At 52.1% G+C, this 13,995-nt stretch overlaps 1 protein-coding gene across 1 annotated transcript; it reads right to left on the bottom strand.

Moving 5' to 3' along the window:
• Positions 1 to 611: 611 nt before the first annotated feature.
• Positions 612 to 10,093, bottom strand: LOC127683919 (pregnancy-specific glycoprotein 22-like). The gene is made up of 5 exons (XM_052181002.1): positions 10,030 to 10,093; positions 8,597 to 8,956; positions 5,511 to 5,870; positions 3,997 to 4,356; positions 612 to 895 (listed from the first exon to the last, which is right to left on the bottom strand). The coding sequence occupies exons 1-5, from the start codon at positions 10,091 to 10,093 to the stop codon at positions 612 to 614; spliced, it is 1,428 nt and encodes a 475-aa protein (XP_052036962.1).
• Positions 10,094 to 13,995: the final 3,902 nt, after the last annotated feature.

The raw sequence follows: 13,995 nt of genomic DNA, 5'->3' as shown, positions 1-13,995 counted from the left end.
TAGTTGTAGAAGGCACATGAGGGAGGCAACAGGGTAGGAGAGGGGATGTGGAAGAGAACGGAGGGGTTCAGGATCAGGTGTGGTGAGCTGTCTTACTCAGGGTCTCTATTCCTATATAAACATCATGATCAAGAAGCAAGTTGAGGAGGGAAGGGTTTATTTACCTTACAACTCCATACAGCTGTTCATCACCAAAGGAAGTCAGGACTGCAACTCAAGCAGGTCAGGAAGCAGGAGCTGATGCAGAGGCCATGGAGGGATGTTTCTTACTGGCTCACTTCCCTGGCTTTCTCAGCCTGCTCTCTTATAGAACCCAGGACTAACAGCCCAGGGATGGCACCACCAACCATGGGCCCTCCCCACTTTATCACTGATTGAGAAAATGCCCCACAGCAGGGTCTCATGCAGGCATTCCCCCAACTGAAGTTCCCTTCTCTGTAATAAGTACAGTCTGTGTCAAGTTGACACACAAAACCAGTCAGTCTAGGAGGGATGGAAGAAATGTCCAGTGGCGATGAGAACGAATGGAAATCTGTAACAGGCAAGGGTCAGTAAGTGTGGACATCTCAATACATAAAGGTCCCCGGGCAGATGTACCATGAGAGGAGGGGTCACTCCTTCGTCACCACCAGGCTGACAGGGAGACTGGGCTTCGAGCTGACTGGGTTGAAGGCCTCACATTGATATGCTCCAGCATCCTCCTCCCTGACAGCATGGATCCTGAGTTGGCACTTTGACGGGGACAGGGTCATCCTCTCTGTGAGCTGCAGACTGTGATTATTGAAGAGCCAACGGATGGAGACCCCAGTGATGTCTGAGAAGCAAGTGAAGACCACTGAGCTCTGCACTCTGATGCTGCTGGCCGTGGCTCTCATGAAAGGCTGTGTGGCAAGCTCTGCAAAGAAACAGAGGAGGGGAACAGAGGAGGGACCGTCATCCTCCAGACAGCTCACCCAGCCCCACTATAGCTCACACTTCATAAAGCTTCCAGGGAGGAGAACTTGGAGCTGCGACCACAGTCATGTGTTGTGTTTGCATCTGGGACCCATGGGTTGTGTGACACTGATTCAACCACTGTGCATGGTCACAGCAGAGCCTATGAGTTAAGATTAGGGATGAGCTATATTCTGACCTGGGGATGGGGAAGCTGCTCACGGCAGCAGCATCTGCTCCATGACCCTAGCCTGGACTCCTGAGGACAAGGAGGTGCCCGGATAACTGTTACCTCTGCCCTTTCCTTGGGGACGTTCTCTTTCCCTATGTCTCCTAAGTCCATGGGAACAGTTGGCGTCTGTCCTGGCACCTGTCCATTGAGACGCAGGAGTAGGAGGAGCACAGGTGACCTATATGACTGCAGCTGTCATGGCAGTGCAGAGCTGTCCTACAGCCAATGGGACTTGGACACCCAGCCAAGCCTTGTTCCCTGTCAGCTCTGACAGGAAGTCCAAAGCGAGTCCTGAGGAGAAGCTCTCTGGGGACAAGTAGAGTTGAGTCTGCATCCTTGGCTTCCTGATTCTCCTCCTGCTGATGCAGCAGGAAGCTGGACCACGGCAGGAGGATGACACAGACGGAAAGGGAAGGAAGAAAGGAAAGCTCACACCCTCCATATTGACACCTTGCTCTTTGGTGAAAAGATGGGGCCCTGGGAGCAGAGAAGCATGGATCCTTCGCTCTGCGGAGGTGGGTGGGAGTCTGCACAGGTCAGAGGGACTGAGCGAAGGACACCCATGATTCCAACTGTGTGTGGCTTCTGCTGTGGGGAACTCTGTCCTCAGGAGTCTCCATGCTCACCGTCCGCACACGCCTGCTCACTCTCAGAAGATGAGGGGTTCAGGCAAAATTCCTCTCACTGTTTCCTTTATAGACCCCAGGTTTTCACTGCCCATCCTCCATTCTGGTCCAGTCAGCACCTTACCTCACCTTGACATGGCCGTCCTGGTCTGTCTTTCAGCCCATTACAGATAGGCCCTTGTTAGTAAAAACGTCTGACTTGATATTTTAAGAAAATCCAGTGCCTACACAGGCTCATATGCCTGTGGGTAGATAGGCAGATGTGAAAAGTTCTTGGATGTCCTACTGTTAATGACATTCTGATACTTGGAGCTACTGCCACTGGTTAAACTGCGAGCTCCAGCTCCATATGAAGGTGTGTGGAGGGGTATGGGTGTGGGTGTGTGTGAGGTGCAGGTGTACACCATCCTGTGTGTATGCTTAATAACAGGCCATGGACCCTAGATGGAGGTCAGAGGTCAACATGAGGGAGCCTTTCCTCTCCTTCCTTGGTAGCTCCCCTGCTCCCACACAGTCAGGCCCTGTCCTCCTCCCCAGTGAGCAGGAGACATGACCAGGGCTGCATGCTTTGTGGAGAAGTACACAGTGGACCGCCGTGGCCGCGTGCATGCTCTGCCCTCCCTCTGTGGAGAACTGCATTTGCTCCAGCTCTGTCCCCAAGCTCTGCAGCCTTCCCCCTCTGAGCTCTGCCCAGGCAGGAGCCCTTCCCAAGGTGATGCTGACTGCTGTGGGAGATGGAACCAAGCACAAGGCTGATAATCATCTCAACCCTGAGGCAGCACAGCTCACCACAGGGCTGCCCTTGCTGTGCTCTCCCAGTGTGTCCTTTATGACCCAGGATCCTAAGCTGCCCCTGTTCTCAATACTGAGGTTGGATCAACTCTACACGAACAAGACAGAGATGCTTGTGAGGACTGAGAAGGGACCTGCTGACTGAACTAGGAAGGGGACAGACCCATGCTCACTGGAGTCACCAGTCAGGGTGTGTTGCCATGAGACCCAGGAGTGGTTGTGTGGGGAGTTACATGTGGTTGAGAAACATAAGGTCACCTGGACCCTAGAGAGAGGACAGTGGGGCCATAAACCTAGGCAGAGTTTCCGAGGGACTCTCAGCATCCTGTGCTGGCTGAACCTCACCTAGGGTCAGCCATGTCCTTCCTGGGAGGCAGCTGTCCTCTGTCTAGGTGATTCCCCCTGGGATATGCCGTGAAGAGCCTGGAACCTAGTAACACAGGATCCTCTGACAGAGTAATGTGCTAAATAGTCTGAGAGACTGCCCAGGAGAAGTCCAGGTCTGCAGCGTCAGGGATGGAGCCAGAATACACCCTAAGTGAGAGGTGCCTAGAATTGCTTTTCTGAGTTTTCTGCATTCTGAGGAAGGCAAGACCCTCACGAGATTGCATAGATTCTGAAGTCTTAGGCTGAGTTACTTTGACATCTAGTGAATTGCTTCTCATGTCTGGGAGCTGCCCAGTTTAGCAACTCTGAGATTTTTTTTTGCCTGTGAGAGAGAATTCCAGGAGCTGGACACCAGAGGACAAACATTTGCCAAAAGGACCAGTATCCTTTGTCCATCACTTGGAGACCCTGACCTTCCTGTGAGGGTAGCATAAGGCCATCCAAGCAGCTAGTGAATGGCCTGGGGCACAGATCGTCCTGTCCAGCTATGCATTCCTGGCGGGGTCTCTGTGGAAGATGTCCAGGGTAACTAGCACAACAGTGGCTCTCATGGCAGTGCATGGATGGTGACACATGCCAGGACAGCCGTGTACCACGTCAGCGCTTACAGAATTGCAAAGCAAAGCAATGACGAAAACATTTTCCAGGCTCGCCATGGATGTAACCATCACAGAGATTTGCGGACAGGCCTTCCTGGTGCTGTGTGTGGGGACTCTGTGACTTCCTCAGCTAGGACTTATCAGACCCCTTGGAGTCTCTATCAGGGCTGTGGGCATGGTGAGACCCCAAGGGTCAGGTCCGAGTCTGACGTTCTTAGGCTGAGTCTACCTCTGCAGGAAACAAAAGGGGAAGAGCGCTGATCTAATGCTGGTGGTCCACACCGGGTGTGCCCTGCAGTAACTGCCAAATGCCAATGTGAGGACACAGTGAGGTGGGGGAGAGAGCAAGACAGCCCACTCCTCACAGTCCACTCTGGAAGTAGTCAAAGCCACACCCAGCAGCTGGAAGAGATAGAGAGTCACTTACTGTGTACGTTGACTTGCACGTGTGCTGTTTCAATTTTGAAATTGCTGTCTGTCGTTATGAGTGTGTACAAGCCCGAGTCCTTCTCGGTTACATCCTGGAGCAGCACGGATCCATTGGTGTACCCTGTCTCTCTTCTGCTGTGTGCACGGCCACTCGAGATGGACTTCGTCGCTACGCTGTATTCTGCAATTTTAAAGGCCTCAGTGCTATACACTCCTTTGTACCAGGAAAAGGTTTGCAGATCTTCTGGCAGATTACGGACCTGGAGAAGAACACTTTCCCCTTCAGCAGCATGTCCTGGCACTGGCTCGATTGTGAGTTGGGCAGAGGTGAGAGGGTCACGGCACAAGGAAAGGGAGGCTGGAAGGGAAAGGAGAAAAGCCATCACACGGGATCATTGTGCTGGGTATAAAAGTGGTATTGGCCTGAGTCCTCACAAGATGGATTCTTTACCCAGCCTAGACATGCAGGTGTGTGTGTCTCTCCCACCTGATGAATTCAGTCAATTGGCCTCTGTTCCCTCAGTGCCGTGGAGTCATTTCCTCGGCATGTTGCCCTCTCCTTGGTGTCTCCACAGCCGCCCCCTCACTGTGCTCCCTCAGACACAGCACACACTCATGCACACTGCACTTTGAGATGACACCTCTCCATGACCTTGGTCTCTACACACCCCAAATAGTCATTTTCTGACGTTTCTCATTTCCTTTGTACCTGCAGTCAACCTCTGATCTCACGTTCTCCATGTTCTTACCACTCTGCCTGCAACCCCCAGGACTAGGGCTGGCTGAGGGCTTGGAGCAGGCTGGTCTTCTTAGCAGGCCCAGGAATTATGCTGGCAGGCTTTATGTCAACATAACACAAGCCAGAGTCGGTGGGCACATGTATAGTACATCTTTCAACTGGCGACTGATGTGGGAGGGGCCAGTATACTGTGAGCATATCTACCCTGGTCACATGTGCTATAAGAGCAGGATGTGCAGACTGTGAGGACACAGGCAGAAACCAGCTCTCTCCATTTTGTCTATGACAATCCTGGGTTGCTTTGCTTTTTTGCTGTTGTTTTTTACTTTTCTTTTCATTTTTATAAAAACTCCCCTGTTTAATGATACGAAATCTACTGTATTGATGTAGACAGCCAAAGACCATTGTTCACAGTCTGCTCAGACCAGGAGAACTCCTGGAACATGGTACCAAGGACATTGTTAGTCCAACCTGGGTCAGACAACTGGAGCCAGAGCTTCCTCATGCTCACCACTCTGTGAGGAGGCCACAGAGCATTGCAAGAACCTCAACCGACAGAGCAGTGGGCCACCTTATGTCCTCCTAGACACGAGGGCCAGTCAGAAGACAGAGTCTGACCCGTGGGTATTTCCCTCCTACATGTGTGTCCTGCACACAGTGGATAAACCCCGTCATGGGAAGAAAGTTCGGAAAGGAGTTAGTCACATGGCAGGATGGGCAGCCTGTGTGCCAAAGCCCCACCCAGCACTGAATGATCACAGAGAATCACTTACTGTCCACCTGGAGGTAAAAGTGTGCTAATTCTGTTTTCTTATGCGTATTCAGAGTTCGTAGGGTGTAGAATCCCGTGTCTTTCCAGGTGACATTCTGCAGCAACAGGGAGCCATTGCTGAACACCGTTTCTCGACCACTGTGGGCAGGGCCCAGCTCACTTGAATTCTTGGCTGTTCTGTAGCGGGCAATCTCAACCTTGTTGAATACAATCAGCCCTTTGTACCAGAAGAAGGATTGAAGATGCTCTGGAAGATTGTGAACAAGGAGAAGAATGCTTCCCCCTTCAGCAACGCTGGGCGGCACTGACTCAACAGTGGGCTGTACAGGTGGAGATGGACGGCCGCAGATGTAGCGAGAGGCTAGAAGGTAACAGAGAGTCATCAATACTAGGACTTCTGTGTTTGGATAATATGGCGCCCTGTGTCCTGAGTGCCTGTGTGCATTGCTCAGCTGAGGTGTGGGGGTGAGGGCCTCCCTGACCTACGTGGTGGAGGTCAGCGCATTACCTCCATGTGCTCCGTGTCGTCGCTTGTCATTTCCTCTCTATGGTGCTCTCCTTGGGTGCGAACATGGCCCTGCCTCACTGACCTTAGACCCCTGCTCACACTCAGTGTAATGTGCGTTGGAGAGCTGCCTTCGACCTCTTCCCAATAGACCAGTCTTCACTCTCTGAAGCTTTTGGTGTGTTTCTGTTTCTTTAATGACTGCCCCCAACACCTGATTATGTTCTAGATTTTGTCATTGATCTCTCTTCCAGTACACAAGGGCAAGAGAATTGTGAGAATTGGTTGTGGTCTTATATTTTTTAAAGAGAGGCTGCCTAAAAGCACATCAGATATCTGTGGGGAACTATTGAATGATTGAATGAATGAATGATGTCTCAGAACCATTCTTTTCAAGGTCCCACACATGCATGCTCATGGGTTTAACAAATTTATAAGTATGAGGATACAGTGTACAATTCTTCCATTAACTTCGTTTATTTTTTTACACTGGGTATATGTGTGTGTGTGTGTGTGTGTGTGTGTGTGTGTGTGTGTGTTTGTGTGTGTGTGTGTGTGTGTGTGAGTGGGTATGAGTGTATGTGTGTGTCTCTGTGTGTGTGTCTGTGTTTGTGTGTGTGTGTGTGTGTGTACAGTATACCATCTCTAGGTGGACGTCAGGGGACATCTTCCATTCACTGGTTCTCAGGTCGTTAGACATGAAGCAAACACCCAGACCTACTGGGCCATGACACAGATCAACACCAGCTTGGGTTCTTTTTTGGGATTTCACAGCTGAGATTGTCAGACCTCAGACCACTGTGCACATGCTGATTAACTGTGTGTGAGAACAGTCTCCTCCTTCCCCTACTTCTTCACCCAGAGCCTCCTGCTTCTGCTGAGCCTCTTTCCCACTGGGTCTTCTCTCCTACAAGCCCTGAGACTCTCTCAGGACATTGAGCTCCTGAGGAGACTCCAGAGAATAACTGAAAATAACTCTCCTCTCACACTCTGTAGAGTGTGGTCTCCTCACCCATGGTCAGGAGGGCCCGCCAGGCGCTACAGGCTTTGCAGAGAGTACAGAGGGGGCCTCCCTGGACTCTGCAGCCTGGTGTGTCCTCTGCCTGTATCCCATCTGGTCCCCCAGACAATGGAGGCTCACCCAGGGGTGGCCCTCTCTTGTGTTCTCATCCTGGGTCAGTCAGCACAAAACAGGGAGCCTCTGCACTCCCTGTGTGACACAGAATCCCAGCTGGGCACCAAGTCTGCCCTGTGTCCTCAGTTCTCTTGAAAGATGGAATTTGCTCTCAGGAAGAAGGTGACAGCTGTCTGTGAGGGATCCAATGGGACCAGGTGCATGATGAGTGGGGAAGGGGACAGACACCATCTCACTGCAGTCACCAGTCAGGGTTCTGAGGGAGAAGAAAGGCCCAGGAGCAGACCTGACAGGAGCTCACATCCTGAGTGTGGGAGAAGCTGACCTGCGTCCTGGAAGGACTGCTCTGGCCTCCATCATCCCTTGGAGGGTTTCAAGATGGTGCTCACACTTTCTCTGCCTGCTGAACTGGTGGTGGGTCTGCCCATGTGCTCCCTGGCCTTTCTAAGATGCCCTCAACCTCTGTCTAGCTGATTCCCATAGGACACCCTTTCATTCCCAGAGAAAATACATGTCTGGAATGTGAACATGATCCCCTAGCAGGGTAGCAGATACAGGAAGCAGTTAAGAGGTCTGAGGAGACTGTGCCAGTGACCTCCAGGTCTACAGTGAAGAGATAAACGTCAGGGTCAAGTGAGGTCCTGATTCAGGAATATAGGTTTGTTAATGTTCCTTGACTGTCCCAGGCTATCTCTGCTCTTCACTGTGGGAACTGCAGCTCATGTCTGGGGAACTGTCCACAGCAGCAGAGCCTGTCCTCATTGGCCTGGGGAAAAAAATACTTGTCCCAAAAGACAAGAATGTGTTAGGAAGATAGGTTCCTCTCTCCCTTCCTGATGGGACCCTGGCCTTCCTGGAACTCTCAGAAGCCCATCAGGACCCTGCGTTAATGTCTTGGGAGTCTGCCCTGGTGTGCTCTCACTCTGGGTCACTAGGGAGAGCCAGGACACGCAGCCTAATCGTGGTTCTCATGGCAGTGCTCTGTCTGTGCCACAGGGAGAAGACATTGACGACTCACAAGCACTCTTCTCTGCAGACAGAAAGTCAAGATCCAACCCTAGCAAAAATCTCCTCAGGGCCACCAGGAGTTGAGTCTGGAATACAGGTGTGGAGACACAACTCTGTAAGCTGCCCATGGCTACCACAGGCCCTTCTCACTCCCCTCAAGGTCTTCCTGAAGCTCAGTTTCCTACAAAGGACCCCAAGAGTCTAGACAGAGGCTGATGTCCTTGGCTGGCCTGTCCTTGGCAGGTCTCTCCAAGGTGAAGTCAATTGAAGGATTCTGCACAATTGACATTATTCTCCACCATGTGTGTCCTTCACTAATGCTCAAGTCCCAACGGGGAGACACAATACAGGAGGAAGGAGACAAGGCCAGGCCTGACACTTCTGCATGCCTAGTGGAAGGACCCCACCCAGAACCCAGAGTTCACAAACAATTACTTACAGTGCACTTGGATGTACACGGGTACATTTGATACAATTTCTCCAGGTTCCCTTATGGTTTGAAGAATGTAGAATCCTGTGTCCTCCTGGGTGACATTTTCGATCCACAGGGACCCGTTTCTGTACACTGTCTCTCTACCACTGTGCACATGCCCCGTCACAAGTAGGTCATAGGCCATCGAATACAGCGCAATTCCGTGCCTCGTGTCTGTCACCCCTTTGAACCAGACAATGGCTAGAAGATTCTCTGGCAGATTTTCAACACGTAGAAGAACATTTTCTCCTTCAACCACATGGGATGGTGAATATTCCACGGTGACTTGTGCAATGGTGGGCAGGAGGCAGCAGGTTAAGAGGGAGGCTAGAAGGGAAGAGACAGAAGCCACCAATCCTGAGCAGGTGTGAGCACGCCTCAGCTCATGCCTGTGGGTAGGGGTGCACCCTCAGTGGAGGGGAGCAATGTGACCTCCATGCCCTCAGAACCTCAGAGCATGTCATTTCCTCGTTGTGGAATCCTCGACTCAGGTGTCCCCATATCACCCTTCATATAAAGAGTGTCTGGTGTGAGGAAAAGGGGATCTCTAACCTTCTCTTCCTCCTCCTCCTCGTCCTCCTCCTCCTCCTGCACACAGTCCTCACTTTCTGAAATGTTTTCTGTTCTATTTACAGTTCCATTAAACCAGTAAGTTTCCCCTCTGGGTACTCTGACTTTCGGTTCACTAGAAAAGGTGTTTGTGAGGACAACAATTGGAATTATCTTTTTGGAAGGTTCAGTTCCTGAAAAGATCTTAGAAAATGGGGGTGAAAACAGACAGGGGTTGGGGGGAACAGAGGAAACAGGAAGAAAGGAAGGGAGGGAGGGAGGCAGGGAGGGAGAGAGGGAAAAGGTTATCTCCAGGAATTTATCTACATAGTTCTCAGGTTTGTAGCAAATGCCAATCATTACATTCAAGTGTGATTTATTTCTGTATTGGATGCATGAGTTTGGGAAGGCACCTGCCTCAGTGTACACACTGCAGGGGAGTGGCACGCGCCTGTGTGGAGAGCACAGAGGACCCTGCAGGAGTCCGTATCTCCATCTGCCCTGCGAGCTGACGAATGAACTCACTGTCATGTCTCCACACACCGAGGTGCCTCTCTGGCCCTCCCAGGTTTGATTTCTATCTGGAGAGTCGCCCTGTCATGGGTGGGAACATGGGCTTCCAATGGCAGCCGTGTGACTGATTTTGAATAGGGGCAGCTGGGGCTCCAATCTCCCCTCATCAGCTCCTGTCTGCTCAGAGCTTCCTGTGCTGACCTCCGTGCCTCACTGTACCTTCTGCACAGTGACTACAAACAGAAACCAAGTCTCCTCTAGACATCTTCAGCTCTTCAGGACACCTCTGGCCTCTGAGTTCCCCTTCCCACGCACAGTCAGATCTTTGAAACACTAACCTGTGAGCAGGAGCCTCTTCCAGGGGTTACAGCCCTTGTCAAGATGCTCAGAGGACACCTCCATAGGTATCCTCACAGTACTGTCCTTCCTCTGAGGAGAAGGCCTTCAGCTCCCACAAGGCACCTGGCCTCTGCTGTCCTTCCCCCTTCTGAGCTGAGTTGTCTCCCAGCAGGAGCACTTCCCAGAATCCCACGGGCTGTGGGTGGTGGGCCTGTGTCCACAGCACTGCTCAGTCCCTTCCACTCTCTGTGCTGTCCCGCATCTTTCTCAACTTTTCTCCCTTTATGTTTCTCCTCAGCCAACACCTTGAGTGACAAGACTGATAAGGTCGACATGCGCTCAGAGAACAATGACTCATCCAAGGGCTGACATCTGCTGACCTCTGGATGTGAGTCTGTCAGCATCAAAGAGGGAGCCTCCATCCTGCCTATGTGTCCCTGTGACACAGAGACCCAGCTGAGCTCCCAGTCTGCCCTTGTCCTCAGTGCTCTGGGAAGATTTCCCAGCAGGAAGGTGACAAGGATATGAGGGTTGAAGGTGTGGAACCACCAAAGGCAGTGTTATGGGTCAGCTGCCCTGTGTTGGCTGAGCACAGCTCTCGCTGGTCTTCCTGGGTCAGCTCTGCCCTTTGTCTGGGTGACGCCCCATCAGCAATCCTGTCTTCTATGGGGGATGACAGAGGGAGGGGACTTTCAGGTTCCCCAGACAGAGGGCTATTCTCAGACACAAGAAACAGAGCAGGGTCTAGGGAGGGAGATCCAGGGTAGTAGGAAGAGGGATGGAAAGCAGTCTCCTAGGCAAGGTAAACAAATCTCCCTAGGCTCAGGGAACAAATTGCTTGAGTGTTGAGTCATCCTGATATCGCCCCCTGGGGTTCTCTGGGAGAACTGCAGTCTCATGTCTAGTTCTACAGCAGGGGTGGTCAACCAGTCAAATGTGACCTGCCTGGATCCCTTCAGCACAGGGGGGATGCAGGGCCTGTCATCCTGCTCATGGTGCTCTGACCAACCCCTGTTTCCATCTAGTGTAGGGTGGGTCTAGACAGCCTTCCAGATTCTCCCCGGGAAGTCCTGGACTAAAGTTGGATGAAGTGTGCTTCCAGAGGACGGGCCCTCAGGAGAAGCCTTGTGCTCACAAAATGTCAGTGCAAAGGCATGGTACATTTCTCTCCAGACTCAAACTAGAGGACAGTGATGGAGAGGGGAGCACTGTACTCACTGGCCCATATCTGCTGTCTCAGTTCCTCGTTCTCTGCCCGCTGGATACTGAGGGGTCGTCTACTGAGGGCAGGGAACAGAACAGTGATTCAAACAGATACGCCAGTGTTCTTCCCTGTACACCGCTCTAGGTCTTGTTCTCTTGCTGTGATAAAAGCACCCTGCACAGAAGCAGTTCAGGAGGGCAGAGCACGAATTTCCTGTCCAGGTCTGGGTCCTGGTGTAGCCCTGCAGGAGGTCAAGGCAGAAACAGGTGGTTTGCTGGCTCATGCTCTGGCCCATGCTTAGCCAACTCTCTAACAGAACCAAGGACAATCTGCCCACAGACAGTGCTGCCCATGGTGGCCTGAGCCTCCTGCATCAGTGAAGACAGTCGCTCACACATGTCCACAGCCAGAGTTCATGAGGAAGTTATTCAGTGTAGGATTTTCCCCCCAGGTGACTGGGCTGTGTCATGGTAACAGTTAATTCTAACTAGGACACTGTATCCAACTGTTGAGTCCACCTCCTCCAAAGGGAGACACCACAGGAAGTTCCCCATTCTCCAAGTGAGTGTCCCCCTCTCTCTCTCCCTGCAGACATCACATGTACTGCTGTCCCCAGCCCCGCACAGCCGGATGCTCAGAGCCAGGACACAGCTCAGGGACATCTACCTTGGGTTTCAGGTTTCCCACATCACAGATCCTGAGCCAGGCATGTCTAACTTGAAGAGTTAGTGGAACAGCAAGTTCAACAAATTAGTTCAATCCTGACTCAGGACAGGCCTCCAGGCACATCCATCCCCTGCCTCTTCTGGTTCCACTGGACTCGGAGCAGAAGCCAATCACCAGCTGAGACAAGACAGGACCGGGGGGCACTTGGGAGAAAGGAACACGGGCATGGTTCCAAGTCGTGAGTGATCCTTCAGGGTCATGGCGATCCCGAAGGAAAATGGGGGGACAGGAAGGCATGTGAGGGGTGACAGAAACATAGTCCACAGGACCTTAGGTACACCTTCCCCCGGAACATTCCTTCCACCTGAGAGAAAATTTCTCTCTCTCTCTCTCTCTCGCTCTCTCTCTCTCTCTCTCTCTCTCTCTCTCTCCAACACCAACCCAGGTCACTCAGGAGAAACCAGCCATGCAAGAAGAAGAGCTGGATCTCATGAGAGGACTGGGAACTGTTTGTGCGCTGCTGGGAATTAATGTCCACAACTATTCATGAAGCCAAGGCTTCATCCCAAAGCTCAGTGCTCACATATTTTTTTGTTTTTTGGTTCTTTGGGCTTGTTTTTTTTTTCTGAGACAAGGTTTCTCTGTGTAGCGCTGGCCATCCTGGAACTCACTCTGTAGACCAGGCTGGCCTCAAACTCAAAAATCTGCCTACCTCTGCCTCTCACATGCTGTGATTACAGGTGTGTGCCACCACCGCCTGGCTGGTGCTGACATTTCAATAATGCACTTCCCAAGGCCTGTAATTGACCCTATCGAGGCCAATGGTCAAGCTCTGGACAAGGCGAGTGTAGGATGCACAGGTAGGGGTGGAACTGCTGGGAACAAAGAGCACTGGGGAGGCACCCGGGCTTCCCTGTCATGACCCAAGACTAATGTGCTAGAGCAGGAGAGCCTGCCTGGCCGGGAGGGGCAGGGGTGAGCTGGGTGGAAATGAGTGTCTGAGGGGAATATCAGCCGGACATCTGAGCCACTGGAGCAAACCCAATAAAGCCACACCGGATGTCAGCAGAGGGAAATCCTGGTCTAGAGAAGGATAGAGTATCTGCACTGTAACCCCAGTTAAACAGGTCCCAGGCAGATGTGGGGTGCAGGGTTGTAGAAGAGTTCTCATGTAGCATGCACGAGCCCTGGTCTATCAACAGCACACACAGAGAAGAAACAGTCTAAACCCATGTGTTCATTAAATCTGGGTCCAAGATGTCCGCTGCACAACCCTAAGCCTCTCTAGGCGAGAGAAGTCCCTCCAACCCACTGTGGCTCAATTCTGGGCCTGGCTGCATGTGCTTGGGCCAGGCCAGGATGTCCTGGTCCTCACAGGGGGAGGAGGATCTGCGTCATAAACCCAGGGTGACCAAGTGTCCTGGCTCTATGCCTCTATATTTAAACACTTGTAGCAAGGATGGGACGGGACTTATTAATACACTTAATGATTAATATGCTCAGCACTGTTATCCCCACAGTTAGTGTTCAGGTCACTGTAGGTGACACTCACTGGGTTCCAGGTTTCACATCTCTAGGATCCTCTGTCAGTTACGACATGAGTAAGTGAGAGTCCTGCTGTCCTCAGCTTTAGCCTGTCACCTGCTCAGAGGCTGTGACCATTTACCCTCCACAGGTGGGACCTGGAGCCATCGCCCCAGTGTCTCTGAGGACCTGGACACACCACCCCAGTGCCTCCGAGGACCTGGACCCAACGCCCCAGTGTCTCTGAGGACCTGGAGCCATCGCCCCAGTGTCTCCTCTGGTCCTCAGGGACCAACTGTCTGCCTTGCACCTTGGAGCTGTGTCCCTCCAGCTGCACTGACCTCTGCTGCTGAGCCCAGGCCAGCACCCTCCAAAGCATTGCTGCCTAAAGTTGTCCTCCACATCAGACACAGGAAGACTGCACACTGAACTTCCCGTAGAAACATCCACAGCCTGTCCTCGGTGCTTGATTTCTGTTGGGAAATGTCACAGGAGACAATGAACAGGACTGGGTCACCACCCAGGCTAGACCATCATAGCATGTGCTCACCTTACCAGGGGTTCCATGTTG

This window comes from Apodemus sylvaticus, chromosome 1 (genome assembly GCF_947179515.1).
Source record: "Apodemus sylvaticus chromosome 1, mApoSyl1.1, whole genome shotgun sequence".
NCBI lineage: Eukaryota > Metazoa > Chordata > Mammalia > Rodentia > Muridae > Apodemus > Apodemus sylvaticus.
Note: the sequence above shows the minus strand (reverse complement) of the source record. Positions and strands in the feature narration are given on the sequence as shown.